General features: G+C 35.3%; 1 protein-coding gene across 1 annotated transcript in view; it reads right to left on the minus strand.

Moving 5' to 3' along the window:
• Window positions 1–3452: 3452 nt before the first annotated feature.
• Window positions 3453–22511, minus strand: part of LOC123533838 (beta-ureidopropionase-like) — a 42964-nt gene continuing 23905 nt past the window's right edge. The window contains exons 13-15 of the mRNA XM_053520178.1: window positions 7088–7174; window positions 5001–5108; window positions 3453–3588 (exon numbers count right to left, since the gene is read on the minus strand). Coding sequence (XP_053376153.1) covers window positions 5022–5108; window positions 7088–7174 — 174 coding nt within the window. The 3' untranslated portion in view covers window positions 3453–3588; window positions 5001–5021. The remainder of the gene's footprint in view (window positions 3589–5000; window positions 5109–7087; window positions 7175–22511) is intronic.

The raw sequence follows: 22511 nt of genomic DNA on the forward strand, positions 1-22511 counted from the left end.
CTGTATTTTAAACACTCATGAATGACATTTTGTGTTGGTTTTGTTTTTGTTCAAAGAATTTCATGGAAATTTTTTCAGTGTACATCATCAGCTTGGCAGCCCTTCCCCAACTTCGAAAAATGGTCCTGTGCCAATTGAAAGTAAGTTGTGTTTATTTTAATATCAGGTAAAACCACAAAATGCTTTTTATCCATATGACTGTAATACATTTTCTCCATAAAATGTTTATCAAATTTCAACACGCTTTTTTTTCTTTTACAATTCAATAAACTGATAGAATACTTAAATAATAAAATCAGAAATTTCAGTTGTTACTTTTATATCATATATTGAAAATATAAAAGTTTCAATCAACTTTTTAAAATGGAAAAAAAAAACATTTAGTCAACAAAAATAGATACAAGAGCTATCTATATCTATATTCTAACATTTCTAATTACATTATTACCTTTTTAACTGATAAGCAAAATACAATAATATATGAAAACAATCAAAACGAACCAGAAATCAGTACACCAACAACTTGGTGAAAGTTTTCAATTTTCAATTTAAATGTATTTTTTTTTTACAAAAAAGTTGATATTTAACAGGCATTTTGATGATATACACACAATAATTAGAGTGTCTAGTTTATTATCCACATTTTATAGTGACCAAGTGTATTACAGCTTTATTAAGAAAACAAGAGGGCCATGATGACCCTGGATCGCTCACCTGAGTAATATGAGCCACATGTTTCAAATAGCAAACTGATGCTAAAATATTAAAGTGGATCAGTAGGTCACATTCATGGTAAATGAAAGTCAGTTTTAAGATCAGTGTGCAAAATTGTACATGTCATCCAAATTTCAAGGCTGTATCTTAAAAAACAAGAAAGTAGGTCAGTAGGTCAAGGTCACAGTCAAGTGATCCCTAATTGCTTGGGGTCATCAGGTAACTATAATTCAACAGTCTAGGAAAAATGATCTGATAATTTTTAAAGTATTTTTTCCTATATAACTCATAATTATAACAAGTGACCCCCAGGGAGGGGCCTCTTTTCACCCCAGGGGCATAATTTGAACAAACTTGTTAGAGATCCACCAGGCAATGCTACATACCAAACATCAAAGGCCTAGGCCTTGAACTTTCAGACAAGAAGATCTTTAATTTATTTTCCTATATAAGTCTATGTTAAACTTGGTACCCCCAGAGCAGGTCCTCTTTTTCACCCCAGGGACATAATTTGAACAATTTTGGTAGAGAAACACTAGGAAAGGCAACATACAAAATATCAAAAGCCTAGGCCTTGCAGTTTCAGGCAAGAAGATTTTTAAAGCTTTTTTCCTATATAAGTCTATGTAAAACTTGAGACCCCGGGGGCAGGGCCTCTTTTCATCCCAGGGGCATAATTTGAAAAATTTTGGTAGAGGACCACAAGGCAATGCTACATACAAAATATCAAAGGCCTAGGTCTTGTGGTTTTAGACAAGAAGATTTTTAAAGTTTTTACTTTTGGCTGCCATTGCAACCAGAGTTCTGCATGGAATTCAATTCTTTGAAAAATTTTGAAAGGGGACCACCCAAGGATCATTCCTGTGAAGTTTGGTGTAATTCTGCCCAGTGGTTTTCAAGAAGATTTTTTTAGAAAATGTTGGCGGACAGACGACTGACGACGACATTGAGCGGTCACAAAAGCTCATCATGAGCCTTTAGCTCAGGTGAGCTAAAAAACTAAAGGAATGATTTGTGGTTTTGTAGACCTCACTTGGATATGAACGACATGTGCATGTTAAAAATGTATGGAGACCAAATGTATTTGTCCATTGTAAAACATAATTATCTTTTGCATGTTTTATTTTCACAGTTTTTTTTTCTACATTATAATACTAAATTGTCTAATTAATCCTTTTTGCATACTCTAATTTCAAAATATCTAATACAACATTAAACAACAATGGTTCTAAAGTGAGTCTGGCCACAATGCTCACTTTCCACGGATAAATCGGATAAAATGCACACATCTCATATACCAAAATGACATGTTTACAAAGGCAGAAAAAAGAATTGTGGCCTTTGAAATCAGGGCTCACACAGAATATCCGAGACAAAATTCAAGTGCTTTTCACCCTTCATACGACTATATATCTGGAAATCATAACTTTAAATTTCAGTCCAAACAACTTTAGAAACTATTTCCTAAAACATTGTTTTGGCAGAAATTGCACTCTGTAAATAACGATAAAATCTGGTCACAGATCACTACTAATGACTGCAACTGGTACATACCAGGATATGCCATATTTTCTTTCAAATCAGCTTTATTTATATCTAACTCTTTTTCAAATGTATTCTTTCCAAAAAGCAAGTTGCTGAAAGTGTTTTTCAAATTCTAGATGAAATTCAAGCATTTTTTTCTGAAATTCAAGGACTTTTTTGGTGTATTTGATATCTTCAAGTAGTTTTTAAGAACTAGCATCAAATTCAAGGACTTTTCAAGGTCTGTACTTATTAAACCCTGTGACGTGATTCACATCTGCTGCAAATAGATTTCAAAAGAATTGGAATGCATTCAAAGGAAACATATTTGGGCTGTAAACATTGTCAGTTAAATGCAGTGACTTGTGACTTTTTCAGACATGTTGACATCATTGCCAAGTTGTAGGCATGTTGTGCATTGGTTCATAGTAAATAAAATCATAATCTAACACAACTTGATTTGTTTTCCTATTAAACAAAGAAGGCTGAAAGCTGTGTGTATTTTTACAACAATTCACTGTTCTGATGTCACAATTATTACATCATAGCGTCAAACGGCATAGCGGCGCTTCGAAAAAAAAGAAACCAACAAAAAAAAAAGGCAAATATTTGACGAACGTCGTCAAGGATGTACTTAAAAATCCTTGGTAGCATGTTAGAATCGAAATAATATATCTCATTTAGTGATTTGCTCTTGAATAAAATTATTGTTTGTCGTTCAGATGCGTATTATTATATCACGAGGGCTGCGCCCTCGTGATATAATTCCTTCGCATCTGAACTCCAAACAATGATTTTATTCAACCACAAATCATTGGATGAGATATATTATTTCTTAAATTATTTAACTAATATTCATACATTGTAAAGATATTGAAATCTCATGAACAGAAATGGCTATAAATAAAGTCAAACTTTTTTCACTAAAACTCTATGGGATCGGTAATTTTTTTTTAAGTTATTGGGAGCTTGAACCATAAAGAATTATACATATAGGGATTTTTCTGGGCTCTGACGATGAGTTTGAGCGAAATGTGGCGTTTGAATTATCCAAGTTCAAGCGAAAGAAGTTTGACTCTACTCGTAAATTAATTCACACCTGTTAATTATCACAATAACAGAATAGTACCTTCTTCTTGCAAAGCATTTTCTAACGTTATAATATACAAACACTCAAATACTTTGTGAAGTCTTTTGATTTTTTTCTATATTCCTATATGCATATGGCTCACACATACATATCATACATATAACTACAAAATAGACTGTTAACAAGCAATTTCTGTGGAATGTCTAGAAGTGTAGGAATTCATCAAATAGCACCATTATACTGACAGTCTGTCCCAGCATCTGAAAGAAAATGAAATAAAATATTCATAATACTACACACTTGTTGTTATGACTTTGGCCGCTTGACAGAAATTACATGGTTTATTTCTGATAATATTATATCAGTTTCAGTTTTCATGATTTTGATTTTTTGCTGGACTATTTGAAGAATAGGTAGAGCTATTGGACTCACCCATTCCTTGGCATCCACCTCAGCGTTGGTATCCGTAATTGGTTAAGTTTTTGTATGTAAGCTGGTATCTCAGTAACAACTGAAACCTCACACACTTATTCAATGTGAAAAACTGGCTAACACTGCAATGGTTCCGTAACTCTGTTTTGCTTTTTTTTTTACAAAATTATGCCCCTTTTTCTACTTAGCAATTTTTGGTTAAGTTTTTGTTTGTAAGTTGGCATCTCAGTACCCATAAATGGGAATGGATTGAAACTTATGTTTATTCAAGTAGTCAAGTGTTGCTGTCCACCAACAGCTCTTGTTTGGTTTTCAGGTTACTTCTACATAGTTAAATACATACAGCAAGTTTCAAGCTTCTAACGCTGTAGAAAGACCCTTGGTGCTCCTCCAGGCATTTTTTCAAGGCTTAGGCAGGTACATGGGTAGAACTGACCACCTACTAAAAACAACTGGATGGCAAATTGTGGTCAAATCAACAGTGCTGAGGTTATGTTCTCTGTGAAAATTTGACAGAAGACAAAACAGTTGGTCATTTTGATTCATGCAATGATTTCTGAATAAATGGACGAAACCCCTCCCATGAATTTTCCTTTTATATTATTGTAAAATATTTTCAAGAAGAAAAGTAATGTAGTAATTTTTGATGCCTAAATATAAAATTATTTTTAAAAAGTTCTTCACAAAATTATGATTATTCTGTTAAATGTACCAGAATGGTTTCCTCTACTTTTTGTTATATCAGCAGGAGGGGGTTTTGTTGAGGTGAGTTTTGTTAGGCCCTTGTCCGTGAGTGCTTGGTAAGTTGATTATTTACCATTTAGTTAGGTCTATATATAATGATCTTATGATCACCTATTCAATGCTTGCCATTAATGTATGTGAGAGGAACTTTTAGTTGATTCTGCCATTCCAGTCCTTTTGTTTGTCAAATGTTTTTTAAAGATGTATTACAAAATAAATACTGTAAAATTCATTAGTTTTCATGGAGTTTTTTGTTATGACAATACAAGATTATAAAATCCCAATAAGCAAATTTTTCATTCATTTCATCTTTAAAATTTGAAATACACAAAGTCATGTCCCCATGAAATTTCTGTGTTTGCCAAAAGCACAAAATTTAATGTCCCCAAAATCAAATCATTAAACAATATGTTTAAACTAAACCTATATAAATGACACAGCACATTTTAAGCAAAAGCATTATAAGAACTTAAAGAACACCATAAGAAAGCCATACCATCATATAGTACATCACATACTAATTCTCCTTGACCACATCTGGAACGTAGTCTGGCTTCACAGCCGCTGTAAGTTCTTCAGCATACATATCTAGACGTTGTGTCATCTGTAAAGAAGAAAACAAATCACCTTAGTTTCAACTCCACCTGCTCTTATTATAATTTTACACAGTAATTAAAATGGCAAGTTCCTTTACTTTTAAAAAATCTCGAAAACTGATTTTTTCAGAATCTTTCTTTGATTCTTTGATTTCTAAGATACTGCATTTTATGTCAACAAAAAATATCAAAAATAATTTTGCAGCTTAAACTAGAGCTATCACTGAAGGTGATGAATGTACCCCCTCATGCACTGACACAGTAAATAATTGCAATTTGACGCACACAAGATTGCATAATTATGTGGACTGTATGTATATAGTATAGTAACAAAAAACGAAGTTCCATAACTCTGCAGAATTTTTTTCTGAAAGAACCTAACATGCACCATGTACAACTACTGTTGTTACTGATCACGTGTGAAGTTTCATTAAATTGCGTCAAGGGGATGAGGAGAGTTGGCGCGCACAAGATTGTGTCTACGGACAAACAGACGGACAGACAACCTGAAACCAGTATAATCCATTACAACTTTGCTGTTCGGGGGGTACAAAAAAAATTCACTAACAGCATTTAGTCATATGTAGCATTATTGATCCATCACTAAAAGCTGTATCTGTGATCCTGGTCTTAGACGTACTGATCTCTCGAAAACAAAGGGATCACCTACTGATGACAGGTAATCATACTATGCTATAAAATTATCAAAAAACATTTTCAGTCACAAAATCTCCATAAACTTGACCTTTAATTCATTGATCAAAAAAACACTATGGGTCATCTGTTGACCAAAGGCAATTTTCCAATTAAGTTTGGCAGCTGAAGGACAAAGCATTCTGAATTAATGATTTCGAACAAATGTCACTCTCAAACATACTGTGACCTTGAACTTTGACCTACTGACCAAAACCAGCAATACTGTAAAAAAAACAATCTGCATATCAAGTTTGATGGAAATATGGCCATCACTAAATGTTTTCCAGTTATAAATCAGAAAGCATTAGTTTACCTAAGGACTGACTGACCAATGGACTGAAATAAGCAAGTCAAAATAATAATCTTCTTAGACATGTATGGACATAAAAATGAACCTATCTAGAATGATTAAAGCAGACAAGGAAAATTTCACATCACATTTATATTGGATATTTATGGCACTGAAACATCATATAACTAGATAGCACTTAAGGCAATTTATACCCCCAGATGCTGCTTTGAAACAAAGAAAGTAAAATAACATGATAATGACCTGTGACCTTCAAGACTTAGTGTGACCTTAACCTTGTATCTGGTAACCCGGCTTGTGACCTCAGCATGTCGACTGGATGAGTTTAATAACTGACGCTAATTATATAAATTTAATTCTAGAGGTTTAGAAGATATGGAGTGGACATGAAGTTAAGTTATTTGACCTTTGACCTTGAATTTAGTGATATGAATCATGTGCTCTGCACATCATCTTGATGACAGTTTTATGAAAAGCTTAAGAGGTTTACAAAAGATTATGTGAACACAGTTTTAAGCAATTTGACCTTTGACCTCCAGATGTGACCCTCACCTTGGACTTATGGACCTGTGTTGTGCACTCTGCTCATCTTGGTGATGTTAATAATTGATACTAGTTTTATGAAAATCTTCCAAGTGCATTTGATAATATGGAGCAGGCATGAAGTGAAGCTATTTGATCTTTGATCTCCATCTATGACCTTGACCTTGGATCTAATGACCTGTGTTGTGCTCTCTGTATGTAGTCCTAATGTGGTTAACAACGGATGCTAGTTCCAAGCAGTAAAGGAGATATGGAGCTGACTAAAAGGATGGAGAGACATGCATGGCTACAATACAGCCCCTATTTATTCTGTATTTTGGGGTATCATTAATAGTTTCTAAAGTATAGTATCTGTGAAAAACATATGATATCTAAACTTTGTAAGGTTAAAGCATGCTTTGTAAGTCACATTTATATACTAGACAACAAATTTCTTACCCTGAAGCACCACCTGTCCTTCACCTGGCGGCACAAGTTCAAATCCATCTCTGCAATAAGCAAACCATCCCTGGTCCGTGATAGACCCTGTAAAGTACAAAGTATCAGAAGTCTACATATGAAATATAATCTTGTCCCCTGTTTTACACTGGACTGTAAACATGGAAAATAACAACAGCAGGCACATATTTTTGTTTATGTTCCTTTACAATTAGTTTAAAGCTAGTTTTAAAATCTTAAGTTTTTTTTTAAATGTTTGACCCAGCATCAGAAGCAAAATAAAAAATCCGAACATTACAGGAAGAAATTTGTTATCAATGTTTCTGCTTTTGCCCCTGCATAGCAAGCACAGAGTAATGCTTTGAGTTTCCATTGCATTGCTAATATACCTTGCGTTGCATTACCATTACTTGTTTTTGGATAAGTAATGAACAAACTTACCATTACATTACCTAAGTTAATTGCATTACATTACATCATTAATGAGCCGCACCATGAGAAAACCAACATTGTGCATTCGCAAACAGCATGGATCCAGACCAGCCTGCACATCCACGCAGTCTGGTCAGGATCCATGCTGTTGCCTACTGCAACAAGAGCCATGTTAGACATGGCCAATCCCCCCGCCGGGCATATTATAATTGAAGGCTAAAGTTCCTGGCAAGTTAGTGTCTGAAAGTATTAATTTTGGGGAAAGCTTTGAAGAACCATTTAGCTGTGGTCCGCATCAGGGGTTTTAAAGATGTGAAAGAAAGAATAAGTCAGTGGTGAGGTGGTTTACTGCTAAATTTTATTAATTTTCATGAACAGTATAGCTATGATGTTTTTCTATATGGCTACTGTAAAAAGAAGGAATGGAAAGCTAACAGGGAACACGAGTGCCAGAATGTCACAATATATGCCCGTCACAGCAAATTTCTTTAGCCTAGCAGCTGTATTTGCAAATGGAATTTTAATTTTGTGGTTGTTTAGTAATCATTGTAAGTCTTTTGTTTTTCTAAGTCCACAAAAAACTCCTTACCAGGTAGATATCTTAAAATACACATAAAATTGGAATGTAACATCCATGTTGTACCACAGAAAAGTGGTCTTGTTTTTTCCCTACAGTAAATTATAAAAAAAGTTACAATATAAGTTATTTATAGTAACAACTAAGGGGAGTTAATCTTAAAAAAAAAAAAAAAAAAAAAAAAAAAAAAAAAAAATTGCAAGTCCACAAAAAAATCTTTACCAGGTAGAGATTGGTCAAAATACAACTCAAAATTGGATGTAGCATGCATGTTGTACTACAGAAAAGTTGTCTCGATTTTTCCCTACGACTAGTAATGAAAAAGTTACAATACAAGCTATTTAAAGTAACAACAAAGGGAGGTAATTCTAAAGAAGGGAACTGCGCATGACACTTCGTCTCATGATGGTGTATAATTGTGCCAAGTTACATCAAAATCCCTCCATGCATGAAGAAGAAATGCTTCGGACAATGTCATTCTTGTATCTGACCTTTGGCCTCTCAGTGTGACCTTGACCTTAGACCTAGGGACCTGGATCTTGTGCATGACATTCTGTCTCGTGGTGGTGAACATTTGTGCCAAGTTATATCAAAATCCCTCTATGCATGAAGAAGAAATGCTCCAGACAATTTTTTTTAAGAAAATATGATAAAGGGGAATAACTCAAAAAATAGGCAAGGTAGAGTTATTGTTCTTGCACATTGCACTTCCTCCCAATGTGTTCTATCAGTGTATGAAGTTTGAAGAAAATCCCTCCAGTACTTTTGGAGTTATGCTCCGGACAAATTTTTTTAAGAAAATAAGATAAAGGGGAATTACTCAAAAAATAGGCAAGGTAGAGTTATTGTTCTTGCACACTGCATTTCCTCCCAATGTGTTCTATCAGTGTATGAAGTCTGAAGAAAATCCCTCCAGTACTTTTGGAGTTATGCTCCGGACAAAGATCGTTGCGGACGGACGGACGCACGCACGCACGCACGGACGGAGAGCATTTCTAATATCCCCTTCGCCTTTGGCGGGGGGATAATTAGAGAAACCATTAGCGAACAGCATGGATCCTGACCAGACTGCGCGGATGCGCAGGCTGGTCTGGATCCATGTTGGTCGCAAATGCACTATGTTGGTTTTCTCATGGTGTGGCTCATTTCTCTTCTACGCTTGTTTATATACATGTTTTAACATCTACAGTGTAGTTTCAGTACTGAATTTATTAAAGATATCCAATGTCCATCTTTCACTAAAATATTTTCACCTTTAAATATTTACTTAAAAATGTAGAAAAGCCACATCAAATGTATTTCACTTTTCTGAATATACGAACAAATTGTGTAAGCAGAGCTACATTCATAATCAGTGTCATGCAATAACAGTACATCATTTCTTATAGAAAAGCTTCCAGTTTTTTTACTGGTAATACACATTTATTCTGTGTTAGGTTGTACATGTAATAATTGTGGACTATTTTACACAGTCCTGTTTATAGACATTATCAACTTCATGTTTACATAAAGAATATGCAGTAATTGTAATTATCTGGGTCTGGTATACCTTTAAAGTGTTGAATAAAATTAGATTATGTGCAACTTAAGTCGCAAATACAGTCAGTTCTGTAACATAATTATAATGTATTATAGTGCGTTACTTTAACAAATATCCTAAGCCTAATAAATTTTTAAACACTTTAGCTTTATAAAAAGAATAGCTGAGATGTTGAAAAACATTATATCTGATGGCAGACTAAGTCAGAAATTCATCCCTAAACCTGCATCAGTGGAAGGACAACTCTGTACGGGACACTGGTATACATGTAAGCAGTTATCTCCTTCTGATATTTGACACTATTCTTCAGGTGTGCCCCAGAACAGTTATGTTTATAGACCTAGTGTGGTTATGTTATACTTCTTGTACTTTATTAACCACTATATCTATATACTGATATATTCACACAGCTATATTAACACCAGCCTTGAACTGTGTTTGAACTGATAGAATGTTATTCTTTTTTCTCCTGCCCTTTCAACTTCTTTCTTGGTATGAAAAATTAGCCAGGTTTAGGTCATTAGCCTAGTCAGCTTTGAAATCATTAATATAAGTGGGCCACTAATTTTTGCGGATCTAGTGGCTTTGTTAGTGTACGAAACAAGAGGGCCATGATGGCCCTATATCGCTCACCTGTTATCATTGCACTCGAGGACAAAAAGGTCCTCAGAAAAAATATCTAAGTCGAAAGGACAGGAACAACAAATGGAAGAAATTTAACCAAAAAGAAAAAAAAAATCTTACAAGGTATAGATATGTCAAAATACACCTAAAAATTGGAGGTAGCATCCATGTTGTACCACAGAAAAGTGGTCTCGGTTTTTCCCTACGGCCAATAATAAAAAAGTTACTAAAAATAAGCTATTTATAGTAACGAAAAAGGGAAGTAATTAAAAAAAATAAAATATTGTAAGTGAACAAAAGAAGGATCTGCCAAATAAATCTGTTGACATAAATGAAATTTCAGATCAGTATCTTCATTAGTTATGGAGATATACCCATTTTAATTTGAAATAAAGGGAGGTAATCTGACATAAAATCAGTCCATAGTTATCTACCCTGATTGTCTCAGTCCAACTAATAACAATAATGAAATTTCAAATAAGTCCTATAAGTACTTACTGATATAAATCCATTTTGATTACAATCAGGGGAGGTAATCAGATATAAAATAACTCTGGAACCTACGATTGGATCTGATTTGTCATGGAATCCAAGATTTATTGTTGTTGAAGATATTTTGGAAGTTTGTATCAAATTAAAACCATAAATGAAGTCTCTATATGGCTGCAAAAGTCAAAATAGCCAATTTTGGACCTTTAAGTTCAAGAAAGGAAGCAAGATCTTGTGGTGATACAAGTTGTGTGCAAGTTTGGTTAAAATCAAATCATAAATGAAGCTGCTATTGTGCAGACAAGATCAAAATAGCTAATTTTGGCCCTTTCAGGGGCCATAACTCTGGAACCCATTATGGGATCTGGCCGGTACAAGAAAGGAAACGAGATCTTATGGTGACACAAGTTTTGTGCAAGTTTGATTAAATTCAAGTCATAAATGAAGCTGCTATTGTGCAGACAAGGTCAAAATAGCTAATTCTGGCCGTATCAGGGGCCATAACTCTGGAACCCATAATGGAATCTTGCCAGTTCAAAAAAGGAACCAAGATCTTATGGTGATACAAGTTGTGTGCAAGTTTGGTTAAAATCAAATCATAAATAAAGCTGCTATTGTGCAGACAAGGTCAAAATAGCTAATTTTGGCCCTTTCAGGGGCCATAACTCTGGAACCCATAAAGGGATCTGTCCAGTTCAAGAAAGGAACCGAGATCTTATGGTGATACAAGTTGTGTGCAAGTTTGGTTAAAATAAAATCATAAATGAAACCACTATCGCGCAGACAAGAAATTATTTACTACTATGTGACAGGTGAGCTAATAAAATCTCAACTCCTGAAGTTGAAAACCCCAAGATCATATCCGTAAGAATATAAAAAAAACTATTCATGTTTTACTAAGTCATAATAAGGCAGACAGTCTTTATTAGGCCAACATTTAAATTTTACACAAAACCAGGAATTAAATGATTTCCCAGTACACATATCTTAAAAGAATTATTATAATTTAAAAGCACTGACCCCTTGATCATAGACAACAAACTATATGCCTCCCGCATCAGTTGATGCGGGGGACATAAAAAAGAAGAAAATTTTTTCCTGTCAGGAAATTAATGCTATATTTCTTAGGAAAACTTTGAAACTTAATTACTGACAGACTATATGTTATGGAAACACAATCATGAGAATTAGTTGTATAAACTAATATTTACATTCAAAATTAAACAAGAGGGTCATGATGACCCTGGATCGCTCACCTGAGTAATATGAGCTACATGTTTCAAATGTCAAACTGATGATTTTTAGATTTTTTTTGGAAGATTTTCCGATGTACAATCAAGTAACCCCTGGGGCGGGGCCAATTTTACCCCGGGGGTCATGATTTGAACAAAGTTTGTAGAAGTCTACTAGGCAATGTTACATATCAAATATCTAAGATCTAGGCCTTCTGGTTTATTTTTAGCGAACTTATGAAGATTTCCCTATGTACAATCAAGTAACCCCTGGGGCTGGGTCAATTTGACCCTGGGGGGGGTCAAGTTTGAACAAATTTTGTAGAGGTCCACTAGGCAATGCTACATGTCAAATATCTAAGCTCTAGGCCTCCTGGTTTATTTTTAGAAAATTTTGAAGATTTTTCCATGTACAATCAAGTAACCCCATGGGGCGGGGTCATGATTTGAATAAATTTTGTAGAAGTCTACTAGGCAATGCTACGAGTCAAATATCTAAGATCTAGGCCTTCTGGTTTATTTTTAGAAATTTTTTGAAGATTTTCCTATGTAAAATCAAGTGACCCCTGGGGCGGGGTAAATTTTGACCCCCCAATTTTGACCCCGGGGGTCATGATTTGAAAATTTTTTGTAGAGGTTCACTAGGCAATGCTACATGTGAAATATCTAAGCTCTAGGCCTTTTGGTTTATTTTTAGAAAATTTTTGAAGATTTTCCTATGTAAAATCAAGTGACCCCTGGGGCGGGGTCAATTTTGACCCCGTTGGTCATATTTGAACAAATTTTGTAGTGGTCCATTAGGCAATGCTACATGTCAAATATCTAAGCTCTAGGCCTTTTGGTTTATTTTTTTTTTTAAATTTGAAGATTTTCCTATAGAAATCTTTGTAAAATCAAGTGACCCCTGGGTCATGATTTGAATAATTTTAGTAGAGGTCCACTAGGCAATGCTAGTCAAATATCTAAGCTCTAGGGCTTCTGGTTTTTGAGAAGAAGATTTTTAAAGATTTTCCTATGTGAAATAAAGTGACCCCTGGGGCGGGTCAATTTTGACACCGGGGTCATGATTTGAAAAAAAATTGGTAGAGGTCCACTAGGCAATGCTTCACACCAAATATCTAAGCTCTAGGGCTTCTGGTTTTAGAGAAGAAGATTTTTAAAGTCTTTTCTTTCGGTTGCCATGGCAACCAGAGTTCTGCATGGAATTCAATTCTTTGAATAATTTTTGTAGAACTCCACCGAAGAAACACTCCTGTGAAGTTTGGATGAAATTGGCCTAGCGGTTTATGAGGAGATGTCATTTAAAGTAAAAGTTTACGGACGACGGACTACGGACTACGGACGACAGACGCCGGACGGTGAGTGATCACAATAGCTCACCCTGAGCCTTTAGCTCAGGTGAGCTTAAAAAAGTTTGTAACAGGTTACCTATGGTGAATTATAAAAATCTTTATATTTGATTATATATAAGAATTAAATGCTACTTATTGTGTAGAACAGTATAAACCACAATGGGACTTCCTGTAAAATCCATGAATCATGCTATGATAATGATAGATAGTTAAAAGCTCACCTTAAGTACAGAGCAAATAAACAAACAGGGTCATTTCAGTAAAGTACAGGACATAGAGGTCATATGTACTTGTACTCTGATAAATCCTAGTACAGCCAAGTATGCAAGTACAGCCAAGTATGCAAGTACAGAAGTGCGAACTTTTGCACTAAAGGTACACCATCAAACTGAGGTTATTTATTGGTCAATCCAATAATTTTGTAGGGTGAGAAGGATAAAATCGGTCGTTATACACAGGTGAAAAATGGATTCTTCGAAAAGATTACATGGTGGAAGAATAACTTCAAATGATCATAGAAAACATTACCTAACCATTTAGTTGACACAGTACTGGTCCAGTGGTATGATGTCAGACATGGAAACCTGGGGTTGCAGGTTCAATATCCTGCTTCTTTCACTAAAATTATTAGATTTTGTTTGTTTGTTTGTTTGTGTTCGTTTTAACACAGTTTTTCAACAGTATTTCAGTTATGTAATGGCAGGCAGTTAAACTAACCAGTGTTCCTGGATTCTGTACCAGTACGTACTAACACTAAGGGCTTCTATAATTTGGTTAATTGAAATGGCAAACTTTCTGAACTGATAGTTTTTACCTGTTATTTCTGTTTACTCTAAATATATACATCCAAGGAATAAATAGCACTAAATACATTTTTATACGCCTGTTTGAAAAACGGGACGTATTATGGGAACGCCCCTGGCGGGCGGGCGGGCGGGATGGCGGGCGGCGTCCACAGACTTTGTCCGGAGCATATCTTCTACATGCATGAAGGGATTTTGATGAAACTTGGCACAGTTGTTCACCATCATGAGACGGAGTGTCATGCGCAAAAACCAGGTCCCTAGGTCTAAGGTCAAGGTCACACTTAGAGGTCAAAGGTCAAATTCAAGAATGACTTTGTCCGGAGCATATCTTCTTCATGCATGGAGGGATTTTGATGAAAGTTGGCACAATTGTTCATCATCATGGGACGGAGTGTCATGCGCAAGAATCAGGTCCCTAGGTCTAAGGTCAAGGTCACACTTAGAGGTCAAAGGATACAAGAAAGAAAACTTTGTCCGGAGCATATCTTCTTCATGCATGGAGGGATTTTGATATAACTTGGCACAAATGTTCACCACCACGAGGCGGAGTGTCATGCGCAAGAACCAGGTCCCTAGGTCTAAGGTCAAGGTCATACTTAGAGGTCAAAAGATACAAGAATGAAAACCTTGTCCGGAGCATTTCTTCTTCATGCATAGAGGGATTTTGATATAACTTTGCACAAATGTTCACCACCACGAGGCGGAGTGTCATGCGCAAGAACCAGGTCCCTAGGTCAAAGGTCAAGGTCACACTTAGAGGCCAAAGGTCAGATACAAGAATGACTTTGTCCGAAGCATTTCTTCTTCATGCATGGAGGGATTTTGATGTAACTTGGCACAATTATACACCATCATGAGAGGAAGTGTCATGCACAGTTCCTATTTTTAGAATTACTTCCCTTTGTTGTTACTATAAATAGCTTATATTGTAACTTCTTCATTACTAGTCGTAGGGAAAAATAGAGACCACTTTTCTGTAGTACAACATGCAAGCTACATCCAATTTTGAGGTGTATTTTGACCAATCTCTACCTGGTGAAGATTTTTGTGCGGACTTCCATTTTTTTTTTTTGGATTTTTTTTTTTTTTTTTTTTTTTTTTTTTTAGATTAACTTCCCTTAGTTGTTACTATAAATAACTTATATTGTAACTTTTTTATAATTGACCATAGGGAAAAACCAAGACCACTTTTCTGTGGTACAACATAGATGTTACTTTCAAATTTTAGGTGTATTTTAAGGTCTCTCTACCTGGTAAGGAATTTTTTTTGTGGACTTAGGAAAACAAAAGACTTACAATGATTACTAAACAACCACAAAATTAAAATTCATTTGCAATAAAGCAGCTAGAGTAAAGAAATTTGCTGTGACGGGCGTATATTGTGACATTCTGGCACTCTTGTTATATATCAATACATGTACAGATGCCAGTATTTGTATATTATTTGCAATATTTTTGTCACTAGGAGTGACATACTGTCATATTTAGGCCTAAAAAAAATTCTTTGTTTCTGGTAACATGCTAAAAAAAATTAGGGTAGGTAGGTCGGAAATTTTTTTTTTTTTTGGATTTTTTTTTTATTAAGAGAGACTTTTCAGAAAATATTTTTGTCAAAAAATGAATACAAACAAAGGGATTTTGCCTTTAGAGCACCAGTAAGTTGATTTAACATCGCTGAGCATGTTTAAAGCATAAAAAGTGCAGTTTTGCAATTTTTTGTTAAAAAGTTGAAAAAAATATTCTCCAAGGCCATAAAAACATTTAGGGTAGGGCCAAAAATTTAGGGTAGGTCAGGATACCGGAAACAAACAATATATTTTTTTACGCCTTATTGATCTCTTCGAAAGGCTTGTTCAAATCTCTGGCCTGGACTTGTCTGGCCTGAACTGTTTTTCTCTTCTGAAAAGGCCGGGCAAGGTCAGGCCAGACTTGGTAAATTTAAAAACTGAAATACAATTATTATGTCCACTAACTACTTCAACATATTAACTGCAACAATTTTATTTAATGTCTTTTTCAACAATTTTTCTGTCATATCAAGCGACGATGCCTACATGTAGCAGTGAGTGAAACGCCCAGCTTTACAGTGCTGCCTCACTCGAATATCACACCTTTGACATGTGACATGATACCCCACCCAGTCACATTATACTGCCACTGGGCTGACCAGTCCTAGTACTATCCTCTTCATACTGAGTGCCAAGCGAGGAAGCGACTAGTACCAGCACAAGCAATATGAATTGTTACTTTATTCATTATCATGATATGGACCAATCCCAGCATTAATGCACTGGAATCACATTATCGTATTGTACTGGACTCGAAATGACCTGTTTCTACAAAACAACTGAAAGAACAATTTACTAGGAGAGACCCACAATGATCCCACCATTCAGACAGGCAGCACCTGAATTTTCATATTATTTACTTTACTCTACCAGCATGAGAAAATAACAGTTGCACACCCTTGAAAGCTGTTTTTGTACTGTTAATTAAAACTTTAATTCTACCTTAATGATCATGTTTACAACTATGAAGTGAATGTACTGGAAACAATGTACTATGGTATTGTCCTCTTGGGCAGAAATTGGGATAGTTCAACTTTGTTTGTCATGAAACAACTGCTTTGTACTGAATTGGGAACAGAGGTTGTCTGTGAACTGGAACAGTCTGTCTGATTAGCTGTACATATTTTTATAAGATTTCCACAGGAGGGAGCTGCTACATTTTAAAGTGTGTGTGAGAAAGTACAATCATGAAATATGTGATGGAAAATGTTTTTTTACCCTCAAATATAGAACAAAATAATTTTACATAAATATTTATGTGCGGTCAAATAATACCTTTATTAAGTATGGTGGGGGTTGAAATTTAACTTTCCAGTAAAGGTTGCAGACTTGTATGTTATCTACAAAACCCAGAAATGTCCAAAAAATGTACAGAATAACAATAGCTGCTAACCTGGCTTGCACATAGCAAATTCAATAAGATTATTTACAATTATGAAAAGTTTGAATTTCTTACAACTGCACATATGTTTTACTAAAGCAAGGGCAGTAACTCTAGTCTGGCTTAGTATCATCAAAAACAAAACTCAATATGCACAACTTCACTGGCTGAATAACAATTGTTTATACAATGTTTCATGACTCCAGCTTGAATACTTTTTGAGATACATCAACAGTAATACATGCAACAGAAACTTTTAGGCCGTTGATGAATATTTTTGACTAAGCCAAGGGCTATAAGTCTGGTCTTTCTTTCTGGTGTTTCATGACTCTTAGGTAAATATTTTTTGAAAGATGTGTGTCCTTTATGCATATTTTTTACTGTCAAGGGCTATAATTCTGGTCTTACGAAATCCCAAAACAAAGCTTCATAATTATGCTGAATAACAATCCTTTGATGTTTGATGACTCTAGGGCAGATGGATGCTCTTATGAAAAGACATCTGAGCTGTGCCATGAGAAAACCAACATAGTGGGTTTGCGACCAGCATGGATCCAGACCAGCATGCGCATCCGCACAGTCTGGTCAGGATCCATGCTGTTCACTAACAGTTTCTTTAATTGCAATAGGCTTTAAAAGCGAACAGCATGGATCCTGACCAGACTGCGCGGATGCGCAGGCTGGTCGCATAGCCACTATGTTGGTTTTCCCATGGCATGGCTCATTTATTGGGTTTATTTTTTTGCTACCAATTACCAAACAAGTGAGAGAATGTACTCAGAATGAACCTATTGTCCATAGTACCCAAAACATCCTTTGACATCCCGACAGACACACAGACACACATACAAGTGCAAATCTAATGCTACCCATTCCCCAACAATGAACTTTCTATGATGAAATGAAAATTTATAAAGATAAAATACAAGGTGCTTATCATAACTAGTAAATTACTGTGAAATTGCAGATTCCCATTCATTTTTTGTTCAAAGGTCAAAATCTATTAATTTAAATTTGTGTGCCCAGAATTCAAAATTTTGAGCCGCGCCATGAGAAAACCAACATAGTGCGTTTGCTACCAGCATGGATCCAGACCAGCCTGCACATCCGTGCAGTCTAGTCAGGATCCATGCTGTTCGCTTTCAAAGCCTATTGCAACTAGAGAAACCATTAGCAAACAGCAATGGATCCTGACCAGAATGCGCGGATCCACAGGCTGGTCTTAGGATCCATGCTGGTCGCAAACACACTATGTTGGTTTTCTCATGGTGCGGCTCATATTGTATCTTGATTATGTCCATCAACTAGAAATTTCATTGAAATCAAAAGAAGTAGTCCACTTATCAAATACTTTTATATTAAAGGGAGGCAATTACAAAATTTTATAAGAAGTAATAAAATATATATTTCCAGTAGGGATCTTACTGTATGTAATGGACTCATGTGTTCGTTAAATCTCTAACAAAATATATAACAAGAGCACCGCCTTGCCGACGCTCACCTGATTTTTTTGTCTCTGTATAATAGAAATATTGTCCTACCCATGATTTTCTAAGTCCAAAAGGGCCATAACTCTTGCAAAAAGCAATGTAGAGTTACAGTACTTGCTGTGCAGAGTCAACCTTTAATGGCAAATAACTGCTCCAAGTTTTAAAGCAATAGCTTTGATCTCGTTTAGGAGAAAAGTTGACCTAAACATAAAACTTAACCAAGAAATCTGATATTTTCTAAGTCCAAAAGGGGCCATAATTCTTGCAAAAAGCAGGATGAAGTTATGTTTCTTGCTTTACAGAGTCAGCTAATGATGATGACCAAGTGTTGCAAGTTTCAAAGCAATAGCTTTGATAGTTTAGGAGAAAAGTTGACCTAAACATAAAACTTAACCTAGAAATCTGATACTTTCTAAGTCCAAAAGGGGCCATAATTTTTGCAAAAAGCAGGATGGAGTTATGTTTCTTGCTGAACAGAGTCAGCTATGGATGGTGAACAATTCAGTGTTGCAAGTTTTAAAGCAATAGCTTTGATAGTTTAGGAGAAAAGCTTACATAAACATAAAACTTAACCAGCCAACGCCAAGTGATGACAGTAACTCATCATTTTTTTTCTCTCAAAAAATCAGATGAGCTAAAAATGAAAAATGCCACAAAATGTTGCTCAAATGTGATTGGCCACCTTTAATAGAAAATTCGAAAGAAATCCAAATCATGTGGAAATATATTTACATTTCTAGCCAATCTTCTTGAAAAGTAGGCTGTTTGACCTTTTTGAAATCTCTGTTTAGACTGTCCTCTTAACCAACTTTCAAAATGTTTGCATAAACGTCTGCTTTGATAACCTCTTTTCTGCTTAAATAAATCTATTTTTATCTTGTACCTTTAAATATGTATTAACACCATACAAAATACTTTACATAGCTCCAGGGTTTTCAACACTGAAAATAACATAAGATAGTTGTGGTGAACTTTATTTCTCCCAATTTGGCCAACAGTTGTGGTGTACTTTATTTCTCCTAACCTGTCCAATGTAGACTTATCTTGCACTATAGGAAGGTATGACCTATTTATACCTCTGTACAAATGCACTTTACACCACTACAAACTATTTGTGCACTTTTCTACTATACTTTAAAAGTGACAGACATAATCTGTAAAAGTATGCTGTTGTACTTAATTGAATTACCAATATTCCTGGATATAAATCAATAATCACAGAAAACCTTGCCAAGTATTCTCTTTGGTAAATTCAACATTATATTAATTAACGAATAGCAGCAGCCCTTGTCTAACTGATGTTTCCACTGCCGATCCCAATCCCAAAGGTCACAGACCTTTCAAACCAACACTGCCCATTCCATAAAGTTGACTTCTTTTCTTTAATTAAACACTTGCAAAATACACCATTAGTCTAACATGCACAGTGTACTCTAGCTGCTAGCTAAATACACCTGCTTAATATTTAATGTGGTCACCCACAGTGTACTCCTCTAAATATACACATGCTGTCCACTGTTCAATATTTGGTGTGGGCACCCATAGTGTACTCTTCTAAATATGCCTGCTGTTCAATATATTTCGTGTGAGCACCCCCAGTGTACTCCTATAAATATACACCTGCTGTTCAATACTGGGTGTGGGCACCCACAGTGTACTCTTCTAAATACACCTGCTGTGCAATACTGGGTGTGGGTACCCACAGTGTACTCTGCTTAATACACCTGCAGTTATTAAGCTTGGCGTGGGCACCCGCAGTAGTTAATATATGGTAAGGACACCCACAGTATACACCATTTTCCTGTTAATTCCAATCAGAAACTCTTCATCAAGCCCTGACAAGAGTCTAATCTGTGTTAATGGCACTCCTACCGAACAAATACTTTCTGCAAAGGGGTCCATTTTCTTCGTAAATAAACCTCTCCAGAGCAACAACCTATTTTCAGTCATCACAGCAAAGCTGCTCTACTGGGGTTGCACTGTAGTCAGGGCATACTAAAACAGTTTTGAGGATATTGACTGTAGTGGCTAAAAAAAAAGCGGATGAACTTTTGTCCTTTAATATGTTACCCTCAACAAAATAATGAGCTTTTCCGAACATAAAATCTAGATCACTGTAAGAAGAGTTCATGTTTGCTCCACATAAATGGACTTATCCATAAAATGTAGATCGATAGTCATAAAAGTTGCTAAAAGGAATGTAACACATTTTCTGATGTGTGTTTTGATACATGCCTATAATTATCTTAATGGTTCCTAATTATTAGTTTTTACTACTGTGCTGACCGCTGTAATTTACAGAACATACAATATGAACTACATAACCATATATGTTATGGTGTAATCAATATAGAAGGTTATGCATAACATTAATGTCATCGTCCTTTATCAGTTAAAGTAAGACAAATATATTCAAGTGACTTGCATATGAATGACAAGACATTGAATAACAATAACAAACATACAATAATAATATCATGCCTATATAATTTAGCAACGTTTGACATGCCACAGCTAGGGACCATTTTATGGTATTTAATCATGGGGAATGGCTGATGACAATTTTTATGGAGACAAAATCATGTGGAAGTTGATATAAGTATCTCAGGGACCATTTTTATGAAACTGAATTATGTGGAAGGTGATATATGTCAGGGACCATTTTTATGGAACTGAATCATGTGGAAGGTGATATATGTCAGGGACCATTTTTATGGAACTAAATCATGTGGAAGGTGATACTAGTATTATGTCAGGGACCATTTTTATGGAAGTGAATCATGTGGAAGGTGATATATGTCAGGGACCATTTTTATGGAACTAAATCATGTGGAAGGTGATACTAGTATTATGTCAGGGACCATTTTTATGGAACTGAATCATGTGGAAGGTGATACATGTCAGGGACCATTTTAATGGAACTGAATCATGTGGAAGGTGATAATTGATAGGGACCATCTTTATGGAACTGAATCATGTGGAAGGTGATACATGTCTGGGACCATTTTTATGGAACTGAATCATGTGGAAGGTGATATATGTCTGGGACCATTTTTATGGAACTGAATCATGTGGAAGGTGATAAAGGTTAGGGACCATTTTTATGGAACTGAATCATTTGGAAGGTGATAAATGTTAGGGACCTTTTTTACGGAACTAAATCATGTGGAAGGTGATACTAGTATATGTCAGGGACCATTTTTATGGAACTGAATCATGTGGAAGGTGATAAATGAAAGGGACCATCTTTATGGAACTAAATCATGTGGAAGGTGATAAATGATAGGGACCATTTTCTATGGAAACTGAATCATGTGGAAGGTGATATATGTCAGGGACCATTTTTATGGAACTGAATCATGTGGAAGGTAATAATTGTTAGGGATCATTTTTATGGAACTGAATCATGTGGAAGGTGATATATGTCAGAGCCCATTTTTATGGAAACAAATCATGTGGAAGGTGATATATGTCAGAGCCCATTTTTATGGAAATGAATCATGTGGAAGGTGAATATATAAAAGACAATTTTTGTGGAACTGAATCATTTCAGTACAAACATTTCAAACATATTATCACCCACTGGACAAAGGTTAAATATATAGTGGATATTAAATTTTGTTTGTTTCAGTGTATGATTAGACAGAGTGAACACCATATGTAATATTTTCACGAGTGGTGCCGCCAGGAGTGAAAATGTAAATTATGGTGTTCATGAGTGAAATATATTTCGATCTTATATGTAAAATAAACACACTTTCTTTTTATTTCATGTTTTGACTAAATATACCCATTCAGTGAAAAATATATTTGATGTATATGATATTTTCCATTGTGAAAATACAAGATACCTTTCACCCTACTACTTCGATAACTCCCTGAAAAGCAGGTAAGATAGAATATATAATGTATTGCAATAATTCACATTTCTGT

Source organism: Mercenaria mercenaria, chromosome 12, assembly GCF_021730395.1.
Source record: "Mercenaria mercenaria strain notata chromosome 12, MADL_Memer_1, whole genome shotgun sequence".
Lineage (NCBI taxonomy): Eukaryota > Metazoa > Mollusca > Bivalvia > Venerida > Veneridae > Mercenaria > Mercenaria mercenaria.